We start from the raw sequence: 25,017 nt of genomic DNA, 5'->3' as shown, positions 1-25,017 counted from the left end.
AGACATAGCTCCAGGTAGGGTGCAGCAGCGATTGAGAGCAGCCCAGTGGAGAAGGACTTGGGGTGATGGTTGATGAAAAACTCAACTCACTCTGCTCTTCTCTGGCCACAATTACCACTGCACCACAACTTTTTGGATTTCTTTCTTCTAAAATATATTACCACAGAGGCATTACTGCCATTTCTAATTGGCCCAATCCACCTTTGGATCTGCCAGGGGTTGGCTCTGCCGGACATAGAGGAAGCTTCTGGAAGCTGCTCAGAGAAGCCACCCCAGCTACCAAAACCCAGGCCCTGCAAACCCAATACAAAGTAACTGAAGGGGGCCTGCAGGGAAGCCAGAGAGGGACTCACAGTCAGGAACTGCAGTGATAGGACAAAGAGTAATATATATAAGGCATAAATTGAATAATACAGGGCACAAATTGAAAGAGGGGAAATTTAGGTTAGATATTAGGAAGAATTTTTTTCCTGTCACAGTGGTGAGGAGCAGCGTGCCCAAGGAGGTTGTGGCTGCCCCATCCCTGGCAGCGCCCAATGCCAGGATAGGGTATAGGGTATTCAGTGGGATGTGTCCCTGCCCATGGCAGAGGAGGCTGAGGCTCCAGGTCCCTCCCAACGCGTTTTCCCTGTACGATTCCCTAAGTTCCGCTCCCTCCCCTCCCCGCCCTCAGGGAGGCGCTCGCCCCGCCCGCTCCCCCACGCGCGCTCCCAGCGCCCCCTGCGGGCGGAGCGCGGCCGCGCAGCCACGCGGAGCCCCCGCTCCCGCCCCGCCCACATCCGCTGGGGCCCCGCACCCCAGCCCCGCCTCCCCTGCCGACCCCGCCCCGCGCCTGCGCAGTGCCAGCACCGCCGCTTTCCCGCGCGGGTGAGGGGCCGGGTTTGTTGGGGGCTCCGGTGGGGCCGGGTTTGGGTCTGTCGGGATCGGGAGCGCCGGGCACCGGTGCCCAGCAGGGACCCATCCGTGCGGGCATTGGGCCCCGTGGAGAACGGGCCTCCCGGTGAGGAAGGGGCTTTCCGGGGGGGAAGGGGTCTCTCGGGTGGGGGCCGGCCAGTCCCCGCCCCTCCGTGCCCGTTTGAAGCGGGTGCCGGGCGGCGTGTGCCGGGCCCGTGGCCCGGCGGGGACAGGGACGAGAGGGCTTCGGGCTGCGGCGGGAATGTCAGGGCGCTCACTGGGTTTTGCTTCTTAGTTGAAGGATGAGAAGTAGTAAGGAGCCGTTTTTTGTGAAGTTCATAAAGTCTCCCGGGAGCTCGGAGTATTTTTCTAAAGCTCTTGAGGTAAGTGGGTTTGGTCGCCTGGGTGGACTTGGTGAACTGGTGTGTGATTTCTGTATCGTAGTTAGCTGCATGTGCCATACTATAAGATAAGTTGTATGTGTACGCCTGGAAATAAAGCTGTTTCTATAGCAGGGATGCTTAGTGTGTAATAAAGCTTGTTGAACAAGAACAGTTTTGTTGGAGAGCCTCATGAAATAGCTTCAATTTCAAAACCCTGTGGCATGTAGGGAAGGGACATGTATCTTGGAAGGCCTGCATGGTGGTCACTCATCTAAGAACAAACTTTGAAAGGACACTCTGCATTGTTTTACACCTTGGGAGGTTAGTTGGGTGCCAAGGCACTGTATGGCAGGATCGAGTCCTGAAGGCCTCTGTGCCAAATATTTAAGTCAGAATATTCTGAAGACTCAAGGGAATGAGGGAGACACCTATGAGATGTTTTAGCCCTTTCTTCTGCCAATACCTGTTTGCATGGTAGCTTTGTTGTGAGGTGTTTCAAGGATGTGCACTTGTGTAGTTTGCACAGGATTGCTTCTTTATTAATTATTTACTAATTAAATAAATGTTGTTGTTCACTTCATTTACCTGCAGTCTATAAAAGAATTCCAGTCAGAAGAACATCTCCAGATCCTTGAAGAGAAAACAGTACTCAATATAAAAGAAAATGATAAATCACTTTACATTTGTGATCCTTTCAGTGGTGTGGGTTTCAGTCATCTCAAGAAGGTATGTCACTCAGCAACTTGCTTTGAGCTCTGTTCTTTTCTGTTTAGAAGCACTCATGTCCTTACTTAGATCCTGCATGTTCTCTCCTGCACTGAGTGCAGCAGTGTGAGCTTCATCCTGTATTTAGGATACAGGATGAAGCAAAGCATAATGATTATTTTCAAACATTTGGAAAAGTAAATGGTATGGTTGGTCCTGATTCTGATGGAGTCTCTGAGCTGGGTCTTACACTGTTTATCTCCTGATAAACATGATTTGATCTGCAAGAAATTGTCTTGTGGACAAAGGCTAGCTGGAGTTCTTTGGCCATAGCCATAGCATCAGCTGCTTTTACTGAGGCCAGAAAATCTACAAGGATTGTACAGAAAATCCAGAACTGAAAGTAAAAACAAACCTGTCAGCTACCTGGGAGTGCTAGAGGAGAAGGCAGAGGACAGACCAAGAGCCCTGCCCTCTTCAGAATTCAGGAACAAGGAAAGTCTTCCTGATGCCAATGTAGCCTCTGCTTATTTTCTTGGTGCTTTTCCTGTTATTTTCTTGCAGCTTGGCTGTAGGATTGTGGGACCACAGGTAGTTCTGTACTGCATGCAGTCGCAGCGGTGTGTCCCGAGAGCCGAGCATCCCGTGTACAACATGACCATGGCCGATGTCACAGTGTCCTGTACCAGCCTGGAGAAGGACGTGAGGGTAAGGCCTTCCCAAGGATGGGTTGTTCAGCTGCTTATCATTGGTATTTGCTTTGCATGGTTCATTAGTAAGGCAACAGTCAGGGCATGTATGTCTCATTGTGCCTAGATCCATCAAGTCTTCTGTAGCTTGTAGACAATGTGTAGTTTATTCACATATTAATGCACCTCAAATATTATTATATACATTTACTCTATTCAGATACCTTTTTCTAATACTGCCTAAAATGTCAACCATCTGCAAAATTTTGCTCATACAGCATAATTGGCATGTTTTTATTTAGGATATATATTATGTTCAGTTTATCATAAGTGCAAATAAAATGGAAATTACAGTTATGTTTTATGGCTTTATATCCAGTTAGTATTTTTTTAAACTGTTTTTAGGGGAAATAATGGACAATTGAAATCCGTGTTCTTGGTGTAAGATGAACATGACTGTCACATAGGATCTTTTTTCCCTGATGATTTTCTCTATTTTTTCCTCCATCCAGGAAGAAGTTCATAAATATGTGCAAATGATGGGTGGATGTGTATACAGAGATCTCAACGTGTCAGTAACTCATCTTATAGCTGGAGAAGTTGGCAGCAAGAAATACTTGGTAGCTGCTTCCCTGAAGAAACCTATTTTGCTTCCCTCTTGGGTTAAGACATTGTGGGATAAGTCTCAGCAAGGGTATGAAAAAAACAAAACCGATTTTGTTTTGGGTAATGTTAATTCTTATGTACAGACTGATTTCTTTTCCTAGCTGATTTTACTTGCAAAATAACTTCTTTCTCTCTTTCATCCCTGTAGCATGATGAGGTACACTGATGTTAACATGGAAGACTATGCCTGTCCTGTGTTCCTTGGCTGCACGATTTGTGTCACTGGCTTAAGCAGCTCCGACAGGAAAGAAGTGCAGCGCCTCACTGCTGAGCACGGTGGGCAGTACACGGGGCAGCTCAAGATGAATGAATGCACTCACCTCATAGTGCAAGAGCCAAAAGGTAAAACTGACAGAATAAATGCTGTTTTCACTCCTGGAGTTGGAGTAGTGTGAAGGTGTGTAAGCACAGGAGGTGGAACTGCCTCTGTCTGCTTCAGTGTTGCTCTTACTGCTTCTCTCTAGGGAATCACTCTTATGGAAAGAGTTACACAGGGCACCTTTGCTTTGCTTTAAAGACATGAGAAAGAGAACAAAAGAGGAAGAAAAGCCAGAGATATAGATGGCATTTAAAGAAAGGAAAAGGAAAAATCCTAGAGGGGATAAAGAAAAGAAAAACTTTTTTTGGGAGACCAGGATAGGACGTAATTTGTACCGTGATTGAAGTTGGATTGTGGCCTGATGTTTTTTAGCTGATTATTCTTTGTGCCTTCCAAATTCCCTACTAAGGTAAAATGAAAGCTCCTTTTCCTTTCTCTTGGGAACATGAAAGGATTTTAGTTTTATTGTGAGAAGAAAGGAAAGGTTTTCTTTTTTGCCTTGATTTCCCTCTCTTTGCTTATAGTGAAATATGCTGGGACTTTTTCCCCTTTTGTGTGCTTGAAAGCTTTAAAGCCTTTTTCCCCTTTTTGTTTCTTTAATGCCTTGTCATACCATGGGTTAGCCATCCATGAGATTTTTCTACTCTGACTTTAATTACAGCATAAGCAGCTTATCAACAGTCTAGTATAACATAATTTGTCCATTAAAATCAGTTATTTGAATTTCTAAATTTTCTTAATGTCCAGCCATCTTTTAGCAATCGATATTTGATGCTTTAGTCTTTTAATAATTGTGACTTTTTTAAAATTTTATTTTCATTTGGAAGGTCAGAAGTATGAATGTGCCAAAAAGTGGAATGTGCACTGTGTGTCTGTGCAGTGGTTTTCTGACAGCGTCAAGAAAGGCTTCTGTCAGGATGAGACAATGTATAAAATAGAGGCTGGATCAAAACTGAGTAATGCACCCAGTACATCAACACCTACAAATGACACCAGCAAGCCTCCCAGTAAGTAAGATATTTTAAAATGTGTTTCATTAAGGAGAAAGAACTATTTTGAGATGAGTAAGATGCTTGCTTTTATAAATAGTGGTTTGATAGTTTGGGTTCTAGATTCAGTTTAAGCTTAAAGCATAATAAATTGCTTTTATGCACACTGAATATTCCAATATGCGTAGTCTTGAAATATGTGGATGATTGATTAAAAAAATAAACTTGAATTAGGTGTATGATTGTCTGCTTGAGAACCAGTGGTGTATATCTGTACATCCTAAAAAAGCACAATTGTACATAGATTTAAGTTGAAAACACGCAGTTTTGGGGTGGGGCAAAACAAATAAGTTTTTATTAATCTTCTTTTCTATTTAGTTTTTCTTTATACACTTGCTTTTATTTATTTCATGCTAATAACAGAAGGACAGTTAAAAGTAAGCACACATGGTAGCCTAAAAGATATAGCCAGCTTTAATGTACATCCACGTGATGCTGACTGCTCTTAAATTAAGAGTTGATTTCTCTACAACAAAGAGTCCTGTTTAATTTAAGAAGTATTTCTCATAGGTGTCACAAAACTAGAATAACAGGTTTGCAAACAAGTCTCATTGGCTGCTGTGTCATGGGTGTCGTCCTTTAGGAAATAAACAGAAGATGATCCGCAATCTTTCTAATAAGATGATGTTCAATCTGTGTATAAAGAAAAGGTTTAGCAAAGGTTTTACTTACCTAGTATTTTTCATTCTTCAAGCTTTACATTTCCTTTTAGCACCACAAAATTGTAAGTGGCAAGTCTGTATTTTCTTTAGTGAAGCAGTGGAGAGAGCTGAGCCAAATCTAATGCCTTCTTTTTTAATTATATTTTTATTTTAAGATCACACCTTTTCAGATGTCAGCCACATTTCCAATATCAATTTGAGTGGTGTTAATGAAACTGCATGTAGTTCAGCTATGAGCAGCAGACTGGATCCTGTTTCTGATGAGCTGGAAAACCTGGACATAAGTTCTTTTCAAGCTGCTGAAGATTTGCTAGATGGGTGTCGAGTATGTTTAACGGTGTATACTTTGAAATGTTCAGTTTTAACAATGCAAAAGCAACTATGTTGAAGCACTGGCACTTTCTGCTTGAGTAAATAATTTCCATGGTCAGCAACAAATACCAAATTTATTTTGTGTCCATGTGCTTGTGTGTGTGTCTACCTATCTGTGTGTGTGACTATAATTATATTAAAAATGTAGTGGAAGTATAAAAATTTATATTTATAGGCATCTCCATTTAAACATTAGAGGGAATGGGTTCTAGAATTAGTGTGTGGGTTTGTTTGGTTTTGGGCTTATTTTGTTTATGCAATTTTAGGGTTTCATTCCATTAATAAACATTGACTCATTGCTAGACTAATTTGCAAAGCTAAATTAATCTTTATAAATGCTTAACTCTTTTTGCTGCTTCTCAGAAGCTGCAGCACTACTTTCTGTGTTCTGCAGCAGTTGAAACAAATGATACCAAAATAGTCTACTTTATTTTTTCTTATTTTGTTGGTGTTTTTTTTTACATTTTTAAGGCTTTACTTGTTGCTCTGTTCTCTTTGTAGATCTATCTCTGTGGCTTCAGTGGCAGGAAGTTGGACAAGATGAGAAGGCTTATTAATTGCGGTGGTGGTGTTCGATTTAATCAACTTAATGAAGATGTTACTCATGTCATTGTGGGGGAAAATAATGATGAGCTGAAACACTTTTTGGACAAGACAGCTCACAGGTTGTGATAACTGTGTTGCTTAAGATCTAGTTACACCTCTTTTCCACCTCGGGTGTCCCCAGCACAGAAAATGCATCAAACTGTTGGAGTGAGTTCAGTGGAGGGCCACCAAGATGGTCAGAGGAATGGAGCACCTCTCCTGTGAAGATAGGCTGAGAGGATTTGTTTGAGAAGGATTTGGGGTGACCTAGTTGTGGTGGTCTTCCAGTACCTAAAGGGAGGTGGAGAGGAACTTTTGACAAGGACATGTAGAGACAGGACAGAGGGGAATAGCCTTAAACTGAAGGAAGGGAGGTTTGGTTTAGCTATTAGAAAGAAATTTTTTACTATGAGGGTGGTGAGGCTTCTCTGGTTGCTCAGATAAGCTGTGGTGCCCCATCCCTTTAAGTGTCCAAGGCCAGGTTGGAGCAACCTAGTCTAGTCAAAGATGTCCCCTGCTCATGGCAGGGGTGTTGGAACTAGATGATCTTTAAGTTTTCTTCCAAACCATTTTATGATTCTTTGAAATCATATATTGATTTGAAACTACTAAGTAATTCTTGATTTAAATGAGAAGACTTAGAGCTAGTGGTAGTAAATATGTCCACATGGGCTTGTCAGTACTGTATCTTTGGGTAGCCATAGGTAGAAAAGCAAGTGTTCTTATTGGTGAAAAAAGGTGTTAATGTGCATTTATTAGTGCATTGAGGAGGAAGAACTTGGCAGTGCAGCAGTGGCAGATATCATTTGTGTTTTAGAAAATAATTGTGAAATGCTCTCTTCTCAGACTGAAAGAATTAAAATCTTTTAAGTGTTGTAAATTGCCCAAAGCTTGCTTAGTATTAGAGTTACAGACTTTGTGTGTGTATATACTGGTTTTTTTTGGTCTGAAACCTGCTGTGACTTGTTTCTATAACGTTTTATTTTATAGGCCTCATATAGTGACAGCAAAGTGGTTGCTGGAGTCATTTGGCAAAGGTTGTCTATGTCCAGTGGAGCACTATATCCCTCTAAACTACCAGCTGTTAGAGAATCCAATTTTAGAACAACCTGGACTGAAGTCAATTTTTCCCAGAAAAGCCAGTCTCTTAAAGAAAGATGCTGTGAACATTATAAAACACCAGAAAACTGCTGAAGATGACTTCCTCTCTCAATATGCAGATAACTATTCTGCACTAGGTATGTTCTAGGCTCAGCATACTGTAGAAAATTTAACTGCTCATAATTAGCATTTGAGCTTGCAGAATTTCCTTATTAAAAATTCATTCACATCTAGTATGTTAACTTCTACTTTGTGTTTCAAAATTCAAATTTAAATAGGCCTATGTAGAACAGTTTTTTAAGTAAAACCTTGCTGAAAACAGCACAATTGTGTAATTTCTTCATGAAACTGTTTTGGGTTGTCTTTGATGTTCTTGTCAAACAGTTATTATGCTTGATTCTTTTTTATTTTTCTTTAACCTTTCAGATGAAGTTGAAAAACTAACATCCAGAACCTTCAGTGATGTTACTAACTCGACTGCCCAAGGAGAGAATCAGCCTTCTTTCTGTAATGGGTCTTTGGCAGAGTCTTCTGCACTGGCTGAAGGAGGCTTATTTTTCAGGAAGAGATTTTTTCTTCTGGGTTTTAGTGAAGAGGATGAATCCTGCCTTGCAGATATTATTAAGGAAAATGCTGGAGAAGTTCTGCCACTGCAAAGCAGAACCGTTGCAGACTATGCTGTGGTACCTTTGTTAGGGTGCACTGTGAAGGCAACTGTTGGTGATGTTGTCACAAATACATGGCTGGTAAGGGAGTTACACTTTTTCAATTCCCAAATAAACAGTTATCTCTATTAGAAATTTGTCTTGTCAGAATGCAGTTATTAATGGCTTAAATATAAAGATACTGAGATATCAGCCTCATTTAATTTGAAATGTGCTAAACAAAAGCCTTCATTAAAGCCTCTGTATCTGTAGGGTGTCTTATCTGTTTCACTTCATTTTCCACAGGACTGTTAAATAGGACTTCATTGTCATGACCCAGGCTTATATGAGGTCTGACAGCATTCTGTCTAAATGAACTGTAGAAGGAGCTAGTTGATTAAAAATGATTTGATATTTTTGTTTGTTTCATGCTTTTTGTAAGTTTTTTTTTTTTTTTTAATTTGTAGCAGAAGAGCAAGTCTTTATAGCTTAAAAATGCAAGAATACTAACCATCTTTGGCAAGAGCAGGCCCATGATATAGACTACCTCCTGTTAGCAGCTTTCAGTATTAGGTAACTTCCTTTGAAGTAAATCTATACAGACCCTCCGATCATGTACTGAACTGGAAACTTCCAGCTTTATGGGAACATGCAGAGTTGGAATTTTAGTGACTGAAAAGTTCTGAATAATGCTTCAGTATGTCAACCTTGACAAAATAGACATGGTCTAAGAAAGAGTTTGTCTGAACCAGTGGGAAGTAATTTGTGTGATGGTGGAAGTATGATTGCTCATTGTTGAGTCCATAAATGCTGTTGTAGAGTTGCTGAAATCTTGTTGGCTTTGTTACTATTTGACTCGATTGACATTTTTATGTTTTTCACCTTCTTGAAGATAACGTGCGTGGAACAGCAGGCCCTTTTAGATCTCCGATCCAATCCACTTTTCACACCAGTCCTGGTAATGGAAGGAGCTACCCCTCTGGGAGATTGTGTTCTTTCTTTCAGCCAGTTCACAGGTGCAGAGAGAGACTCCCTTGCTTATCTGGCAGAACTGCTGGGAGCCAGGTACTTCTGGCACAGTTTCTCCTTGATCTTTCAGGAGCCAATGTGCTGCCATTATGCATTTCATTTCTTCTGTACAGATACTGGAGTTAAAGCTCTTTTGAATTCCATCCATTTACAAAACCTCATGCTGAAGCAATGAGACATCATTATATAGGTCTTTAATTTTGCTCTCTTTTAAGGAAATATGGTCAGTACTCACACAGTCTAATTTCTACCAGAGTATGCTCAGTCTCTTATTTCTCAGTAACTGAGTCTCAGCAGCTTTTTACTCTGCTCATGAACTGATCAATGCAAGTCAGGTTTTCAGATGTGGCCTCCAAGTTGCTCTTTGGTTGTCTAGGAAAGGACCACTTCAGTACTATCTGACTTTGCCTCATAAGTATGGTGAACCCCATTCAGTATCCCAGCTCCTAAGAAATGGTGTTCTATTTGCTTAGAATTCACAAAAATTTTTGAAAATCTTTTAAAAAAGCATGTTTAGTCATGACATGGCAAAATAGCTTAGAGTAAGTATCATTTGGTCTGGTTTGTAGCCTGCTCAGACTGAATTCTTTGCTGATGAGTTCTCAGTCCTGGCATCTTTTTGCAAGATTGTATCACAGATGATAAGAGAAGAACTCTAATATAAAGAAGATTGTTCTTCATTTGGAAGTGATGCTTGTTGACTCTCTAAGGAAAGCAAGCCTGTTCCATTCATCTTGCTGAAGAATGTTAGGCTCAGCATAGGATTTAAAAATGGGATATTGCTGGGGGCTTGCTGGAGTAATTGTTTTCAGTGCTGGTAGAAGTGAAACATTACTGTGTAGCATTTTTTGTTGTTGTTTTGGGAGTTATTTGGGGGCTATTTGTGGATTTTTTTTTTTCCTTTCTGCAGGTTAGGCTGTAAAGTGTGAAGTGGGTTGCCTTAAATATCTACTTCTATTGGTTCTTCTTCTATTGTGAGAATACAAATTATAATAGTATAAATGTTGCCTAGATTAATGAGTTCATGACTAAATGAACCTGATTGCAGAGTCCAAGAATTCTTTGTGCGGAAAGCCAGTGCGAAAAAAGGAATGTTTGCCAGCACCCATCTTGTGGTGAGAGAACCGAACGGCTCCAAGTATGAAGCTGCGAAGAAGTGGAATTTGCCAGCAGTCACTGTAGCTTGGCTTTTGCAGTCTGCAAGGACAGGAAAGAGGGCAGATGAAAGCAAGTTCTTGGTTGAAAATGCAGAGGCTGAAGGTTCGTTCTTAGCAAGTTAGGGGATATGATTGTGTCATTGTACTGTTTGTTCACAAAAAAGAAAGCAGGTGTGATGAAATTTTTTTTCCTAACACCTTCAAAGTATTAGAGCTAAAAGATATTTTTCCAAATATAAAGATAGAATTGTAGATTGGTTTGAGTTTGAAGGCACATTAAATCATGTAGTTCCAACCCCTTGCCATGGGCAGGGACACTTTCCATTAGATCAGGTTGCACATGCAACCATGCTGTTGAGTAGTGATTACAGAAACGATATTGTGTGTTTGCTGCAAATCTCGTGGAGCCAGTGGGCTCTGGTGCTTATCAGTCAGTTGGGATTCAAGCTTAGTGTTTACACTTTGTCCTTTTCAGCATGTATGCTGCTTTGTAGCTTGCATGAGAATTGATTAGAGATCTATCTTAGGACTTCAGACTTGTTAGTCTGCAATGATTTGATGCCCCTCTCTTCAATTCTTCATAGTTGCTGTTTAAATAAGAGTGTGTGGGGTCTGTGTTCAAATGGAAAACCAATTTACTTGCTTATGTTTTCTTTGTTTCTTTTAAAGACACAGAGAGTTTCATTACTCAGCTTAGCAAGACACCAGCAACTGTAAAATCTCCTAATTTTGAACAGCCTATTCATATTCTTGAAGCTGGAAAAAAAGGACCTGTGACCCCCCTTGATATCAACAGGTTTCAGAGTAAAGCTTTCCAAGCTGTAATCTCTCATCATACTGGGAAGACAACTCCTGTTGCACAAGGGGGACCACTTCAGAAAGAACCATCTTTAAATCTTGACACACCATCAAAGTTTCTTTCCGAAGACAAGATCTTCAAGCCCTCTTTTGATGTGAAGGTGATTTTTGAAAACTTTGTAGTCTGTGTGGCTAGTACTATTTAACATGTGCATAAACTTTAAACAGCACAGAAACCTGTGCTTTTACCTATTTTTGTGATGCTACATACAGGCTTTCCCTTTTGAACAAAGCCAGGGAAACTGGTTCGTTTATTTATGTAGTTTAGTTAATGGCTTGTGGACTAAATTTATTGAATAGTAAGTGTTGTAATGTTCTCAGCAAAGCTCCTTTGTGCTTATTATGCTTGTGTGTCCTACACCTCAGACAGTATCCAGTCTGTGTTCTTTGCATCTAGAGACTGATAAATGTGACAAGGCACCTTGGAATTGCTCCCCATATTTGTAAACAAGTATTTGCATTTTCTGATAAAATGCTACATTGATGGTATGTTTTAATGTAATAGCTTTAGAGCAAGGTGCAAGTACATTAAAGTAGTTGGTTGGGGTTAGGAGTACCTGGGTTTGGTCACTGGCTTTTCCATTGAGGGCAGTTCTCAGTGATGGCAGTGAACAGAGAGGTTAATAAACTGTTGTCATCTTGTTTTGCTTCTGCAGGCTCTAAGATGGGGTTTGCCTTGTACAGCTTTTGTGCAGTGGTTCTACAGTTGCTCTTGGTAACTGTAGTTTGCTGTCCTGGTTTAGGAGTATGAAGTCCTACTGTATTTGTAAAACTTGCACTTAAGTTAGAATTTTGTAATATGTTCATTAAAGGCAGTCAGTTTCTTCTTTTTTTTTTAATAGGATGCTCTGGAAGCTCTGAGAACTCCTAGGGGTTTTGAACAAAGAAACAGGAAACTGAGCACACCTCTCTCCGAAGTCATTGGCAGAAACTTGAAACTGGCACTGGCAAGCAGCACAACTCATGCAGCAGCTCTTACTGCCAGCCCTCAGTTGGCTGCTGCACAGCCAGAAGTGGTAGGAAATTTGGGGGTTTAGTTGCTGGAGCATAGGTTTAAATAAGAAAAAGCTTTATCTTTTATGATTTAAGTTACAAAGGAATTTGTGATTTGTTATATGTGATAAATTCATATGATTATGTGTTCTTCAATGACAGTTAAAGCAATGTAAGATAGAGGAATTTCCTTATGGAAGGCAAAGAACTTTAAAACCTTTTTCTACTATCTGCATTACTGTCTCGAATATTAAGCAGTGGCTAAGCAATATGACATAAATATGTGCCAATTTAAACTGTAGTATTGGAATTCACACTTAAGAAATTCTCAGATTCCAGCTAAACAGGATTAGATATTTTGTCTTGGACTAAAATTTGGGTTCTTTATTGATGCATGTGTCTTCTTTTCCTGCCTTCCTCTGTCCTTAACAGGAGAAGAAAAGTGAGAGAAAACAAAAAGATGTAGGAGGAAAGGGAGGATTTATGTATTGCTTGCCATGTTAGTGCACTGTTTACTGTTGGAGGGGTAGAAAGCTTATGACCTCTGGAAAGGGAAGGCTGCTGCTTCTTTTGTAGCTCTTTAGTCTTCTAAGGAGCTTCTCTCACTCACTTCTCTCACTCACTTCTCTACAGTGAAATACTTCAGTAGCATCAGGTTTCAGAATTCCTTAATTTCAGTGTTCAACCTGTGATGAAAGGAGTAGGGTATGTTCTAGGGAGACTGGCTGAAACTTTGTCTTGGCATTCCTAGTGCATGGTATGTTAATAATGCTGGGTTTTGAGCATGGGTAGGGGAGCATCAAAAATAGAGGAAGTGTGTTTCTCTTACTTTTGTAGTCACTGTGTATTTTACTACATACTTCACTAAATATTGAAGTATTTTTGTTATTGATACAGAAGCCTTCTAATCATGACTCTCCTGTTTTTATCCCTCCTGCTTGACCAGGAAGAAGAGCCCAAGCCTCTAGCTGGTGCTGTTATATATGTTAGTAAAAAACTTAGTAAGAGGCAAAGGGAGCTGAATGCAGTGGCAGCATCTCTTGGAGCAGACTACAGGTATCAGCCAATACAGTGGCTTCTGAGCTTTTGCACTGATGTGAATTCTGATAACTTTGAGTCTTTACATACTGTTATGTCTTTTGCTACAGCTAAACATTAGATTTCACCATCCTAAACAACATTACAAGTCATCCCCTTGTAGTGTGCAATAAAGCCATTTTTCCCTACCACTTCCCCAGTCCCCATGTTCTTTGTAAGTCCATGTCAGAAAGACTGTTTGTCCAGAAGTCTTCTTGAATTGCAGTTTTTTTTTTTTTTCTCCTTTGGTTTGAAGAAATTTTGCTTTTGGATGGTTTAACATTTGCTTTATATTTTACATTTTGAATCTAACGTGAATTTGTGTATGTGTCTCCTGGCTCAAAACAAGTTATTTTCTTGATTGTAAGCATGGCTAAGTCAGTGTTCTTAGAAAAGCTTAGGAAAAATAGGTTATCATGAAGAGAAAGTACAAACTAACATTTTTGATTTAAGACAGAATTCTGCTTCCACTATGTGTGTTTTGCTACTGACTTTTATATAAATGTTATTATTCATGATGTGAAGGAGGTTAGCCTTATGTTTGGTAGTGCCTTAGAAATACTGAAGATAGTTGGATTAGATAGAAAATACTTGTTTTTATTAGTTTAAAAATTGACAGTCATCATTTTTGTTTATTTTGAGCTTCAAGGATCAATATTTCACTTGCAGTTCAATATGGCAACAAAAGAAAAAGCTTTTGTCCTGGCTCACACATTCTTTTCAGAAACTGTTTTAAAATTCTACTTAAATAAAAACAAAACATGTAGCAAACCCCCTATTTTCCATATGTTTATCCTATTTAGTTTTCTTCAGGAATGCTTTGAAAACATGTTGAAGTTGTGCTATCATGAAACTGAATGCTGTCTTTTCTGTCAAAGAAAGTAGGCTCATTGTTTATTGAGGCATAACAAAATAGGCAAAATTACTTTAACTTGAACAAGGGAACAATTTTTGAGCTGGATTTATGATACTTTTTGATAGAAATTCCATCTTCAAGTTGTATCTTGTTCTCTTTTCCAGATGGTGCTTTGATGAAACAGTAACACACTTCATCTATAAGGGCGGACAGAATGATAACAATAAGGAGTACAAATCTGTTAAAGAACGGGGTATACATATTGTTTCAGAACATTGGCTTTTAGAGGTATGAAGCTTGTTTTTTTCCCCATTTAAAAGTAAAATGAAATGGAGGCTTAAACCCTCCAAATTATAGCAATGGGTTTTCTGTAAGCATTTATTCTAAACATACATAAGGACTGATGTTTTGCATCCTGCTTTGAATTAATAAATTGAGTGATCTCTTTTCACTGATGTACATTTACATTGTTTTCCATAAGGAGAAAATAAATTCTCTTCCACTGAACACTTCTGCTACATTTTTCCCAGAATGGCAACCACGTTTTTCTCCTTGTGTGAAGTATTTCTTTTGACAATGTTTTTATTGTACTTTTCTTATGTTTAGGTGTGAAGTTTTTTATCTCAGTCAATTCCTCATCTTTGTCTGATTAACTGGTGTTATTACAGAGTGCCCAAGAATGTAAACGGCTTCCTGAATCTCTTTTTCCTCACACTTACAATCCCAAAATGAGCCTGGACATCAGTGCAGCACAAGACATCAGGCTCTCCTCCTCCTCCTTTCTTTCAACTGGAAAACCAGCAGAGGAAAATGAGGTATGGTGTGTGATAGCAATGTGTGGTCCATGATTTGAATTCAGTTAGTAGTTATATTAACATAGTAATAAAAACACATTGATACTAATTCAGCAATGTCCTGAATCAGGTTCAGCTAGTTGTTAATAGTAGCTATTGCATATGTTCTGTAAGGTTTTTCTGCATTTGTAATAATCATCTTCTGGGATGATGGAGAAAAACTCAGGCATTTCAGCATTTGCTTTCCAGATTTGAAAAGATAAATATCTTTTCTTTTAGGTAATGAGATCCAAGGTGTGAACTTGCTTTAGTAGACATTAAGATTTCAGAATTGGAGTTGTCATCCATGCTACTGTTCACTGTTCTACTGTCGTTGCAGTAGCAGAAAGGTTAGATTTACTCTAAGGCAAGATTAATGATCTTCAGAATTTATACAAGTGTTATACATGGTTAAAAAGCAAAAAAAAAAAAAAAAAAGGGTTTCAGAAATCTGCTTGTCTTCATTGTTTTTAGATTATTCCAGAGGATGAAGATGATGTAACTACTGACCAAATAAAGGAAACAGTCACTGTAGGAGAAGAACAAATTGTAGCAAGTGAATCCAAAGGAGGTAAATGTAAATTGTTGTTTTCAGAATTTTTATGGACTATCAGAGTATCAATATGAGCCTTTGCAGTTCCAGGTGCTGAATGCTATGATTTGGAAACTTCAAGTAGCATATTAGTATACAGGTCAAGTACAGCTAGCTTTTATTGGTGCTGGATGCCAGCAAAGGGTTTTCCTCTCTCTTTTAAAGATCTTGGCAGCCCAGCAGAAAATCATGACCAGTCATTGGAAGATACTTAATTGCCATTTCTTTGTTTTTAAAACACTGAAGTTCATCCTTAATGTGACAGATTTTTGGTTTGGAGTATATATTATGTAATTAAATGTGTTAATGCGGATCTAAGTTAGATTGTGTGAGGAGATTCAGAAGTGAGCCAAATGGAGATTTCTCCTTGTGTCTAAGAATAAGTTACTTAGGGCATATGTAGTTTTCCTTGATAGTCTTGCCCAAGTACTTTTCCTCTTTTTAATGTATAGTCTTTGTCCTGGTGGAAGGAGGGAGGTTGAGTGGGATTTCAGTTTTCACTGAGACAGTGAGCAGTTGTTCACTTTTCACTTGCTTCAGTATAAGAGTTGTGATAGTATGAGTTTTGTTTCTTCTCTTAAGTTTTAACCCAAGCACTAGAAATGAGGGAGAACTTCCAGAAGCAGCTGCAGGAGCTCATGTCTGCCACATCACTAGTGAAGCCACAAGGGCAAAGAGGATCCCTTTCAAGGAGCAGCTTTGATGGCTCTCCAGCCACTCCTGACAGCGCACGGTCTGTGCGAAATGGCCGCAGTAGGGTCTTGGAAGCTCTAAGGTATGGATTTGTATTTAAATGTATCTTGTTTTGTCCTTGCATGTATTTAGACATTCACTGATAGTTGAATAGGTCTCCAGGATTTTCAAATGTATTGTCTGTTTCTACTGATGTGCTTGAGTTGCTTCTGCAATTCAGAATGTTTAACTGGATGTGCTAGGTAAAGTCAGAATATTGCCTTAATCCATAGTGGGTATCTTTTGTTTTTTATAAAAACCAGAATAGTATGATTGGTTTTAATGTTCAGGTTTTGAACTGGCTTATTTTCTTTCTCTTCAGATTCCTTAGTGTTCTTATAGCTTTTGAAGAAAGTGTGTATGAATGCTTACATAGGTCATAAAGAAGTAGTAGGCATTACTGCAGAGCACCTCTGTGAATGTTTCTTCTCTTTTATTTTTCTTTTCTCTCCAAATGGAGAATAGGATTTGAATTCCATCAGTACTGATGTGCAATAAGACACTAATGGAACCCTTGCAAAATAATTCATTTAGCTTGGTGCCTATTTGTAAATAAATAGGCTTAATAAAGCGTAAGGTACACTGATTTTATAATAACTTATTAATATGCAGATAATAAAAAATATCTGCTGGTATTTTGGGTGCCTGTTTTCAGCCATGCTGACACTTAGGTTCATAAAGCCAAGGTGCTAGAATAGCTTCTATTGTGAAATTTTCCCCTTTCCCAGCCATAATTTCTAATAATGAGGTCACTTGGGTTCTGCAGTTGCTGTGATCATTAACACATTGCCTCCTAGAGTGGAAGTCTTCTGTAAAATGAGTCTGTAAGGTGTCTTGGTTTTTCCCTTAGGCAGTCCCGCCAGGCACTGGCAGATGTAAATACAGAGCCATCCCAGAGCGAGCAGATCATTTGGGATGATCCTACTGCGAGGGAAGAGAGAGCAAGACTTGTCAGCAACCTTCAGTGGCCTAATAGTCCCTCTCAATACCTTGAGCAAGGTCAGAGTAACACCAATAAGAACATGGATGAGTCTGCCCTCAAAGGATCTGTACCCGATGCAGAGATGGCTGGTATAGGTAAAATTACAAATGCAATATTCTTGTTCTGTGCAACAGCATCCATTTGGCCTTGGGACTTATTTTAAAATACAGGAGTATTTGAGTTCTACTTACAAAAAATGTGAGCATTGTTGGCATTTCTCAAAGGCCAAAAATGCAATTTCATGTCTTTGAGTTCCATTATGTGTTGCTGTTTTTTAAAAAGAAGCTTTCCCATTCATTTGTGGTCAAACACCATATAGACTAAAAATACTTAGTCTAATATCATTTTTAATATTTACTAAAAATAGACTGCTGTGGCTCCAAAAAAATGCCAACAACTTGAAGGACTTAATAAAATTTTTCAAGTTGTTTTGGTTTCTTTGTTTTTTTGAACCACAGCTGGCTTCCAGGTAACTCCACAAGTAAGTATAGTGGAATTCTTATGGGAATACCATGAGAATCTTTTCCATTGTAGTGGAATGGAAAGTATTTATAGGTGAAAAATTGGGGTACAAGATTAACTCACAGACCCAAAACACCAAGATGTGTCAAGTTGCTGATGGACATGCTTGGGTCAGGATTTGGGAAAGATACTATATTTATGTTCCCTGTTCTTGAGGTCAAAAGTCTGTTGCTAAGATTAAGGAAGCAACATACCTTTACTGCCAAAACCAGATGTTTTTCCATCTGTTTTGCTTTCTTTCTGTTCTGTGATAGCAGAATCCTTTATTTCTCTCTCCCTGCTGCCACCAACTCCTTTCCTCAGTCTACTTGCAGAGTTTCTGTAGCAGCAGTCTTCCTGAAAACTGACCTTGTCCTAGAGGAGGTTGAAGAAAATTAGATAATTCTATTCAACTGATTTTTGGTTCAACTAAATCAGTCCAGTTTAGCCAAAGAAATCAGATCATTTGAGGTTTTCAGGTGTTTTTTTAAGCAAGGCATTCAGGGACATGATTGCAATATTGCTGGTGGTGGTTTGTGGTATAAGGAAGAGCATCGTTATCAAAGGCAGGTGAAATATAACTGTACATGTTGTAGCAGCAGTTGTGGGGATTTTTAATTTTTATTATATCTTTATACATACTTATAATCTTCCAAAGGCAAGTCATGCAACACCACTTTACTTTGACAGATGTTCCTGAGGCTGGGCATGGAGATGTGACTGAAAGGCTGAAGAATCCCATATGTAGAGATCCTGAAACACCCATTAAGGATAACTTGATCCCTACTCCACAGGCACCCAGCATTGCTTTCCCCCTGGCTAACCCTCCTGTGGCACCAGAGCCCAAAGAAAAGGTTTGTCAAATGGAAATATATTTATGATGATTTGTGTTCTGAGAGATGCAGTTATACCTAAAGAAATTTTGAATTTAATGATAAATATAACACGTGCAGGTCTGGATTTAAAATCTTGAGGTGGATTACTTTTGTACAGTTCTATTATCTTTTTTCTCTTATTTTCATTACTCCCCCTTCCTTTGAGATTTTTAACAGATAATATTTGCTCAAAAAAATGAAGTTTGTTTGTTTAAAGGAATGAAGCTTTTTGTCCCATTAGTTAGTGCTGGGATGCTAAGGCAGGCTTTGGAATGAAGAATTACTATGTGTACTACTTGGAACTCCTCCAGCCATGTTAGGATGACAGAAAAAAATTTAGGCCTTTGTTTCTTTGGTTGTATCTGGAATTTTATGTTTAGGTACAAATGGGAAATTATTTTTTTCTGCCAAAACCAGGTTTAAAATTCTATTTTATTTTGAACTTGGAAAGGGAAAGGAAAATGAGCTTATAGTCTCACCTGCAGTGTGTCACTTGATGCTCAAAGTTTCAGCAGCTGTTTGTCTTCAGAGCTATAGCATATCATCTTAGTGGAAAGACCCTCAAAAACCATGGTATTCTGACCTGACAGAAAGTGAATGAATGAGGCAGTGTGATAGATCAGTGCTGATTTCTTCATGTGTTCAACCTGGCATTCCATGGATGTGAATGAAGGGCTACTTGTTATGACAGATTAGTTCAGCTGTGCCCTGAAGAAAGGGGGAACCAAGAGGATGTTCAGGCAGGAGCCTAAGGATAATGATAAGATCCAAGCTTTTTGTCAAGTGCCTGACAGGTTTGGTTCTGCTTTTCCCAGCTAAAAGAAACTTAATATATAAATATTTGGCAGAGAAATAGTCAGCTGTCAACCTAATAGTTCTGTCATATTTTCAAAATCTGTTACCATATTTCTAGGTTGTTACTGAAGATAAGAAGGTTGATGAAGAAACAGAAAAACTCCGTAAATTTCAGCTGTCTTCTCTTAATCCTCAAGAAAGAATTGATTACTGCCATCTGATTGAGAAATTAGGTATTTGTGAAATTCAGAATAGTATTTGTCTGTATATGTCTGCTCAGCTGTGTCTTGTTGGAGAGAAGAAAGGGCTTCTGTTAGTGACTCATCAGATTTGAGGTCTCAAATTTATGGCTTTCTGTACTTGTGAGCAATTCTTTGAATATAGTGTTATTATAATGTGAGTGATCAGCTTTTCCATGAAACAGCAATGGTTTTGTCTTCTGATAGTTTTCTTTTAGCTGTTTTTACAACAGCCTCATTCTTTACTGTTGGGAGTGCCCAGGATGGGCTCTCTTCTGGTCTCTTGTTCCTGTCTGTGTTGCTGTGGCATTTTACAGAGCCACTCTTTCCTGGCTGCTTCTCCCTCCCTAGCAGCTTCTGCCCATGTCTTTTCAATGACAATACTCTCCATGTAAATTTGAGCTGAATTTTTGTCTGAATTCAAATAATTCTCACTTAGAGTCGATCCTTTCTGTGTGTGGCATGATACTTAGATAATTTGAATGCAATTCATTCCTCACTTCAAGGTGGAATAGTACTTGAGAAGCAGTACTTTGATGCGAGCTGCACACACATTGTTGTGGGACATCCTCTTCGCAATGAGAAATTCTTGGCCTCGATGGCGGCTGGCAAGTGGGTGCTTCACCGTTCCTACCTGGAGGCGTGCAGGGGAGCCGGCTGCTTTGTTCAGGCACGTCACCCTAGCACTAGGACATGAGTGTGTTTTACCTTTTTGCATTTATTCTTGTTTTGCACTGCTAGGGAAAGACAGCTTCACAAAACCGATGGCTAGTTTAGGGTGCCCAAGCCATGGGAGTGTTAGAGAATCCAAAATCTGAGAGGTTTTTGCCACCTTTGTCTGAAAACTAGCCCTGCACCAAACTGCTAATGTAAGATAAATTAAATACCTATGCTTTTTATAATTGTTTCTTAAAATTGAGTCTTTGAATACCTTTTGGTAAATTCTCACTGTTATCAGCTAAATTTACATGGCTCTTGTTAAACCAGGAAAAAATCTTGATTCTTTCAATAAATAAACATATATTATTTTAAAATAATTTGATTTTATAACCATGTATGTAAATACTTTTGAACTCTACCTCTTCCAATGCCTTCCTAACTGTTAATTTTGCACTCTTCTGATACTTCTCAGACAGTTCTTTTACATTGACCAGGCTAACTTTAAAGAAAGGCCTGTAAACTACTTCATATCCTTATGTATTAAAACTGACTTTAATTGTTTTGGAAGATACTGCCGAAATATAATCAGTGGTATCCAGTGTAGTGAGATGCTTTGTCCTGCTGTTGAATTCTATTGTAGATGTTACTGCAAGAGGAATCAGATTATGTGCAAGACTTGATGTCGCAGAAAACATGAGTTAATTTAGATAAACATGTGCAATTCAGAGCAATTGCACATTTTTATCTAAATTATCTCAAATATCAATATCTTGAATTCTACCTAGAACTGTTTCTACCTAAAATTATCTACCTAAATTATCTCGAATATCAATATCTTGAATTCTACCTAGAACTGTTTTGGCTAGATAAAATCCATTTATATATATAGCTACAGTGAGATGAGATTTGTTTCAGGGTTTTTTATTTTCTATTTGGTGTGGGTTTTTAAAATCTATTTTTCTGCTGATGAAGTTGGCAAGACTGCTTTGTAATCCAAGCTTATGATTATTTTCAGGAAGAAGACTATGAGTGGGGAAGTAACTCCATACTTAATGTTTTGTCTGGAATCAATGTAAACCAGAAGAAACTAGCAGTGGCAGCCATGAGGTGGAGGAAAAAAATTCATAAAGGGAAGCAAGAAACAGGTGTTGTTGAGGTATATAGATAATCCTGTAATGTGAGTTGTACAGTGTGGATGGACAGGACAGGGATTGTCATCAAGAAACTAAAAACTTCACTGTCAGGGGAAGGTTCTGTCTTGTTATTAAGAACAAAACCTCTTGGCTTGATATATTCTAGTTAAGTAATTTTGTTTTTTAAAGAAGTTTCTGTGATGGTATGTTAAAAGTCTTAGTCTCCTCTGAACCATTGTTCATGTTTTGCAAGGCTGGAATGTGGCTACTTATGTATGTAAGTGTCCCTCAGCCAGGAAGATGATGTTTATTCTTCAGAGCTCTCACTGGAGAGCTAACCTAACTCAGCTCTGCTAGGAAACCAAAACTGGTTACTGCTTTCATAGTCTTTCAGTGAGATTTTTGGAAGTGAGACTTGAACTCCCCAAAGCCTTTCAACTCCTCTCAAATCAGGCATTGCAGTTGAGGTTTCATTGAAAGATTATGTTTCAATTATGTCGGGAGAAATCTGGTGTGTTACAGTAACATTTTTAAAGGGAATGCTTGTAACAAATCTATCGTGCCCTTTGCCTATGTGGAAACCACGCTGAGTGTTCCTAGGAGGCAACCAGTTGGCCCTCTGTGCTGTTACTGTAACTAAGTGCATGCTGGGGGAACTGGGGAAGATGTTTCCAAGTTACTGGGGTTTTTTTAAGATGCATTTTTCACAGTGTCTGGTGTTTTGGGAAGCACACTCTGCAAGGGTCTTCCCTTAGAGGGGGCTGGTAGCTGTATGTTCTGTGGATTTTTTTTCTGGCATGCATACTTAAAGGCAAAACTGGGTAATTGCAGGTCTTCATCTGAAGACCCATTAGATCTTTGTACTTGTTCAATACCAGCATACTTTTGACTGAATTGTCATTTATCTAGGGTGCTTTCAGTGGTTGGAAAGTGATCCTGAATGTTGATCAAACCAAGGAAGCAGGATTCAGGCGCCTTCTTCAGTCGGGAGGAGCAAAAGTACGTAGTTGATTGAAAAAAACAATGAACTGCATATGTTGTTTAATTATTTTTTCTTTCTGTTTAACTCTGTGCTGGGCATTTTTCATGAGAGTAAAAGGTCTTAATGAACAAAATTGCTTACACAGGGTAGCTGAGAGATGGTCAAAGGGTGGGAGGAAAAAGCTTTGTCACCTTCACTTTGCAAGTGGTCAGGCAGAGCAGCTTGTCTGAGGTTACACAAGTCAGTACTGCTGGTGGGAATTGAGGATAGAATTTCTGTCCCCTGCTCTGATGGGAAGGATCACCCTTTTGGACAGGTATGTGATGGTACAGAATGCAGCTGTAAATGGTATTTGATTTCCCACTGGTTTCTCTTAGTTTGATGAGAGAAATTAAATGTTATGAACTGCATTTGTCTTGGGGAAGAAACTCAACTAAACTTTTGTGGGTCGTGTTTTGTCTGTAGGTGTTCTCTGGCCATTCTGCTTCTCTCTTTAAAGAAGCAACTCACCTCTTTGCTGACTTCAGCAAACTGAAGCCAGATGACTCCAGGGTGGACGTGGCAGAGGCAGCAGCCCAGGGAGTGAACTGCCTCAAACCTGAGTACATCGCTGACTACCTCATCCAGGTGGGCACAGCCAGGGCTCCCTGCCTGCCACACTGCCCCAGCCCCCTGCAGGGGATGGCTGCTCTACCAGTCACGGGCTCCTTTGCCAGGAACTGTTGCCACAAAGTGCCCGTGCTGAGGGCTTTGATCTGTGGCCTCAAATTTATGCTCTAACATGACTTGTTCTGGTACTGGCAGTGGGATCTCTTGCAGGGTAGGGAGCTGCTTGCAAAACATATTTAAAATGTAGGTGTGTAATATTTGTTTTGTTGTTTCAGTTTTAGACAACTAATGAGCTGTTTCTGTTATCTCAAAAGCTGCTCTTCTTGAGCTGACCCATTCTTTTTTTCTTTCTTTACTGAAGGATCCACCTCCCCCAATGGAGTCTTACTGCTTGCCAGAAGCTGAGTCTTACCTTCAGAATAACTCAGATCTTGGAATTGGATCATCCCAGAAAAGAAAAGCACTGGGAGAAATGAGCAGAGTCAAGCGATCCAGAATACACTAAGCATATTCTCTGATCTTAATTTGTACATTTTAAAATTCATATTTATATTTTTTCATTCTTGCCCAAAAAATTAAAAGCTTTGAGTTTCACTTTTAATTTGTCCTGAGATTAAAATAAATTTGCAGTAATGCTTATAGGAAAGATTGCTTTGGTTACCAGTAGCATCTAAAACTATGGCAAGAATTCATCCAAAACATATTTTACCTTGTCCCAGCTATCCCATCACTAGTGATTTTGTCTGTAGACACAGTTGTATAATATTAGTTCAGAAATCATTTGTAAAATGCTTATCACATCTTGTATCTGTGTGTTGTGGGGAAAATACCAATTGATGAAAATTCCATTGCATTTCCCATATAGTAATAGACTTAGATTTTTGCATTATTTTTTCATCTTTTGGTATTTTCTATTGGAAGGGAAGAGCCAAATCAGACAAAAAGAACTGGCTTGTAAATTTTTTGTACTAATAGAGAGTGTAGTAAATTATTGCTATAGATTACAGGTGCTGTTGCTGCCATCCTGAGTGCTAATGAATCTGCTCAGCAACTGTAGAAACAATTCTGTTACCCAAGAGGTGAAGTTTGTCTTGACCATGCTCCCTATTTGAATCTGTGACAGGAACTGGAGCCAGACCAAGACTTCAGTTTCTGGCAGCTGGAAATGTTCTTGGTCAGACAGCCAGAATATTTGACAAAGTCTTTGACCTTTTCAGTAACAGTGGGTCTGGGTCTGTATTTACAGAACTTTAGGTATGTGAGTGCACTGTGTTAGTCTAGGCAAAGGTGTTCACATGGAACCTGAAGAGCTGTATTTAAGCAGCTGGAATTACTACAGGCTGTTTGAACAGAAAAGCACAGCATCCAGTTGCACAGGACCAGTGGAGTTGTCTGGAAGAATACATGTAATACTGAAGTCTGTTTAATTTACCTCTTTTTCTTTTGAAGGCAAGGGTGTATGTTATGTTTATTTTCTAGCTGCTGAATACTGTTTTCTAGAAAGGGTTTACATCAGTATTTGTTGCAGATCCAAGACTGAGCCACAATCATTTAAGAGCCCTGTGCAGCCTGGAGAGGCACTCTAGGCTGGGCAGAACAAACCTTTTGCTGCTTGGGAAAGGGACAAGGCACCTGAGCCATGGGGTCTCCAGGTGAGAGAGAACAGGAAAGCAGCTTGTCTTTATGTGCAAGGCTGTACTTTGTGCTTCTGATTTCCTGCTTTACTGCAGCAGATCTTTTGTCAGTGAGCTCTGCAACCTGCTGTCAGCATGACCTGAAGGAATTGTCAGAAAGGAATGAGAATGAATGTGAGGGATTTGATTCCTTAAAGAAGTGAAATCTGTGCCCCTGTCACTGGGGTCTTGGCTGTGACAAGACTGCTATGTTGAGCTGCAGTGACTACAGCCTTACCCCACCTGCTTTTGATTGTTTTTTTTTTTTATAACAGCTTGATGCTTTTTGGTATTTGTGGACATCAAACATCTTCAACTTGTTCCAACAGTCCATGTACTGAAAATAATGCCACTGTTAGTGCCTTACATCAC

The 25,017-nt window shown here is 39.3% G+C and overlaps 1 protein-coding gene across 2 annotated transcripts; it reads left to right on the top strand.

Annotated features, from left to right (window-relative positions):
• The first annotated feature begins 927 nt into the window (after nt 1-927).
• On the top strand, nt 928-23,929 carry TOPBP1 (DNA topoisomerase II binding protein 1). 2 transcript variants are annotated; one of them, XM_059474636.1, is made up of 28 exons: nt 928-1,000; nt 1,190-1,277; nt 1,869-2,003; nt 2,547-2,690; nt 3,184-3,365; nt 3,486-3,679; nt 4,484-4,663; nt 5,523-5,692; nt 6,241-6,404; nt 7,315-7,562; nt 7,852-8,171; nt 8,962-9,134; nt 10,147-10,358; nt 10,925-11,214; nt 11,956-12,129; nt 13,053-13,162; nt 14,204-14,327; nt 14,708-14,854; nt 15,347-15,443; nt 16,047-16,239; nt 17,047-17,273; nt 18,370-18,533; nt 19,468-19,582; nt 20,095-20,258; nt 21,264-21,404; nt 22,291-22,380; nt 22,829-22,990; nt 23,334-23,929. In XM_059474636.1, exons 2-28 carry the CDS (start codon nt 1,197-1,199, stop codon nt 23,475-23,477), a joined length of 4,545 nt encoding a protein of 1,514 aa, XP_059330619.1. In that variant the 5' UTR covers nt 928-1,000; nt 1,190-1,196; the 3' UTR covers nt 23,478-23,929. The 2 variants fall into 2 exon arrangements, with proteins under 2 accessions (XP_059330619.1, XP_059330625.1); XM_059474642.1 differs by having other exon boundaries at nt 20,095-20,262; nt 21,268-21,404.
• The last annotated feature ends 1,088 nt before the right edge of the window (nt 23,930-25,017 follow it).

The sequence above is a fragment of the Ammospiza nelsoni genome, chromosome 1, assembly GCF_027579445.1.
Source record: "Ammospiza nelsoni isolate bAmmNel1 chromosome 1, bAmmNel1.pri, whole genome shotgun sequence".
NCBI classification, from domain to species: Eukaryota; Metazoa; Chordata; class Aves; order Passeriformes; family Passerellidae; genus Ammospiza; species Ammospiza nelsoni.
This window is presented reverse-complemented; position numbering and strand designations above follow the sequence as displayed.

What these genes read in the sequence shown, in the direction of transcription:
- TOPBP1 (XM_059474636.1), top strand. Translation starts at nt 1,197, where the DNA reads ATGAGAAGTAGTAAGGAGCCGTTTTTTGTGAAGTTCATAAAGTCTCCC. An exon ending in TCTCTTGGAGCAGACTACAG is followed by an intron (nt 13,163 to 14,203) that starts GTATCAGCCAAT and finishes TCTCTTTTCCAG; the next exon opens with ATGGTGCTTTGATGAAACAG. An exon ending in AGCAAGTGAATCCAAAGGAG is followed by an intron (nt 15,444 to 16,046) that starts GTAAATGTAAAT and finishes TCTTCTCTTAAG; the next exon opens with TTTTAACCCAAGCACTAGAA.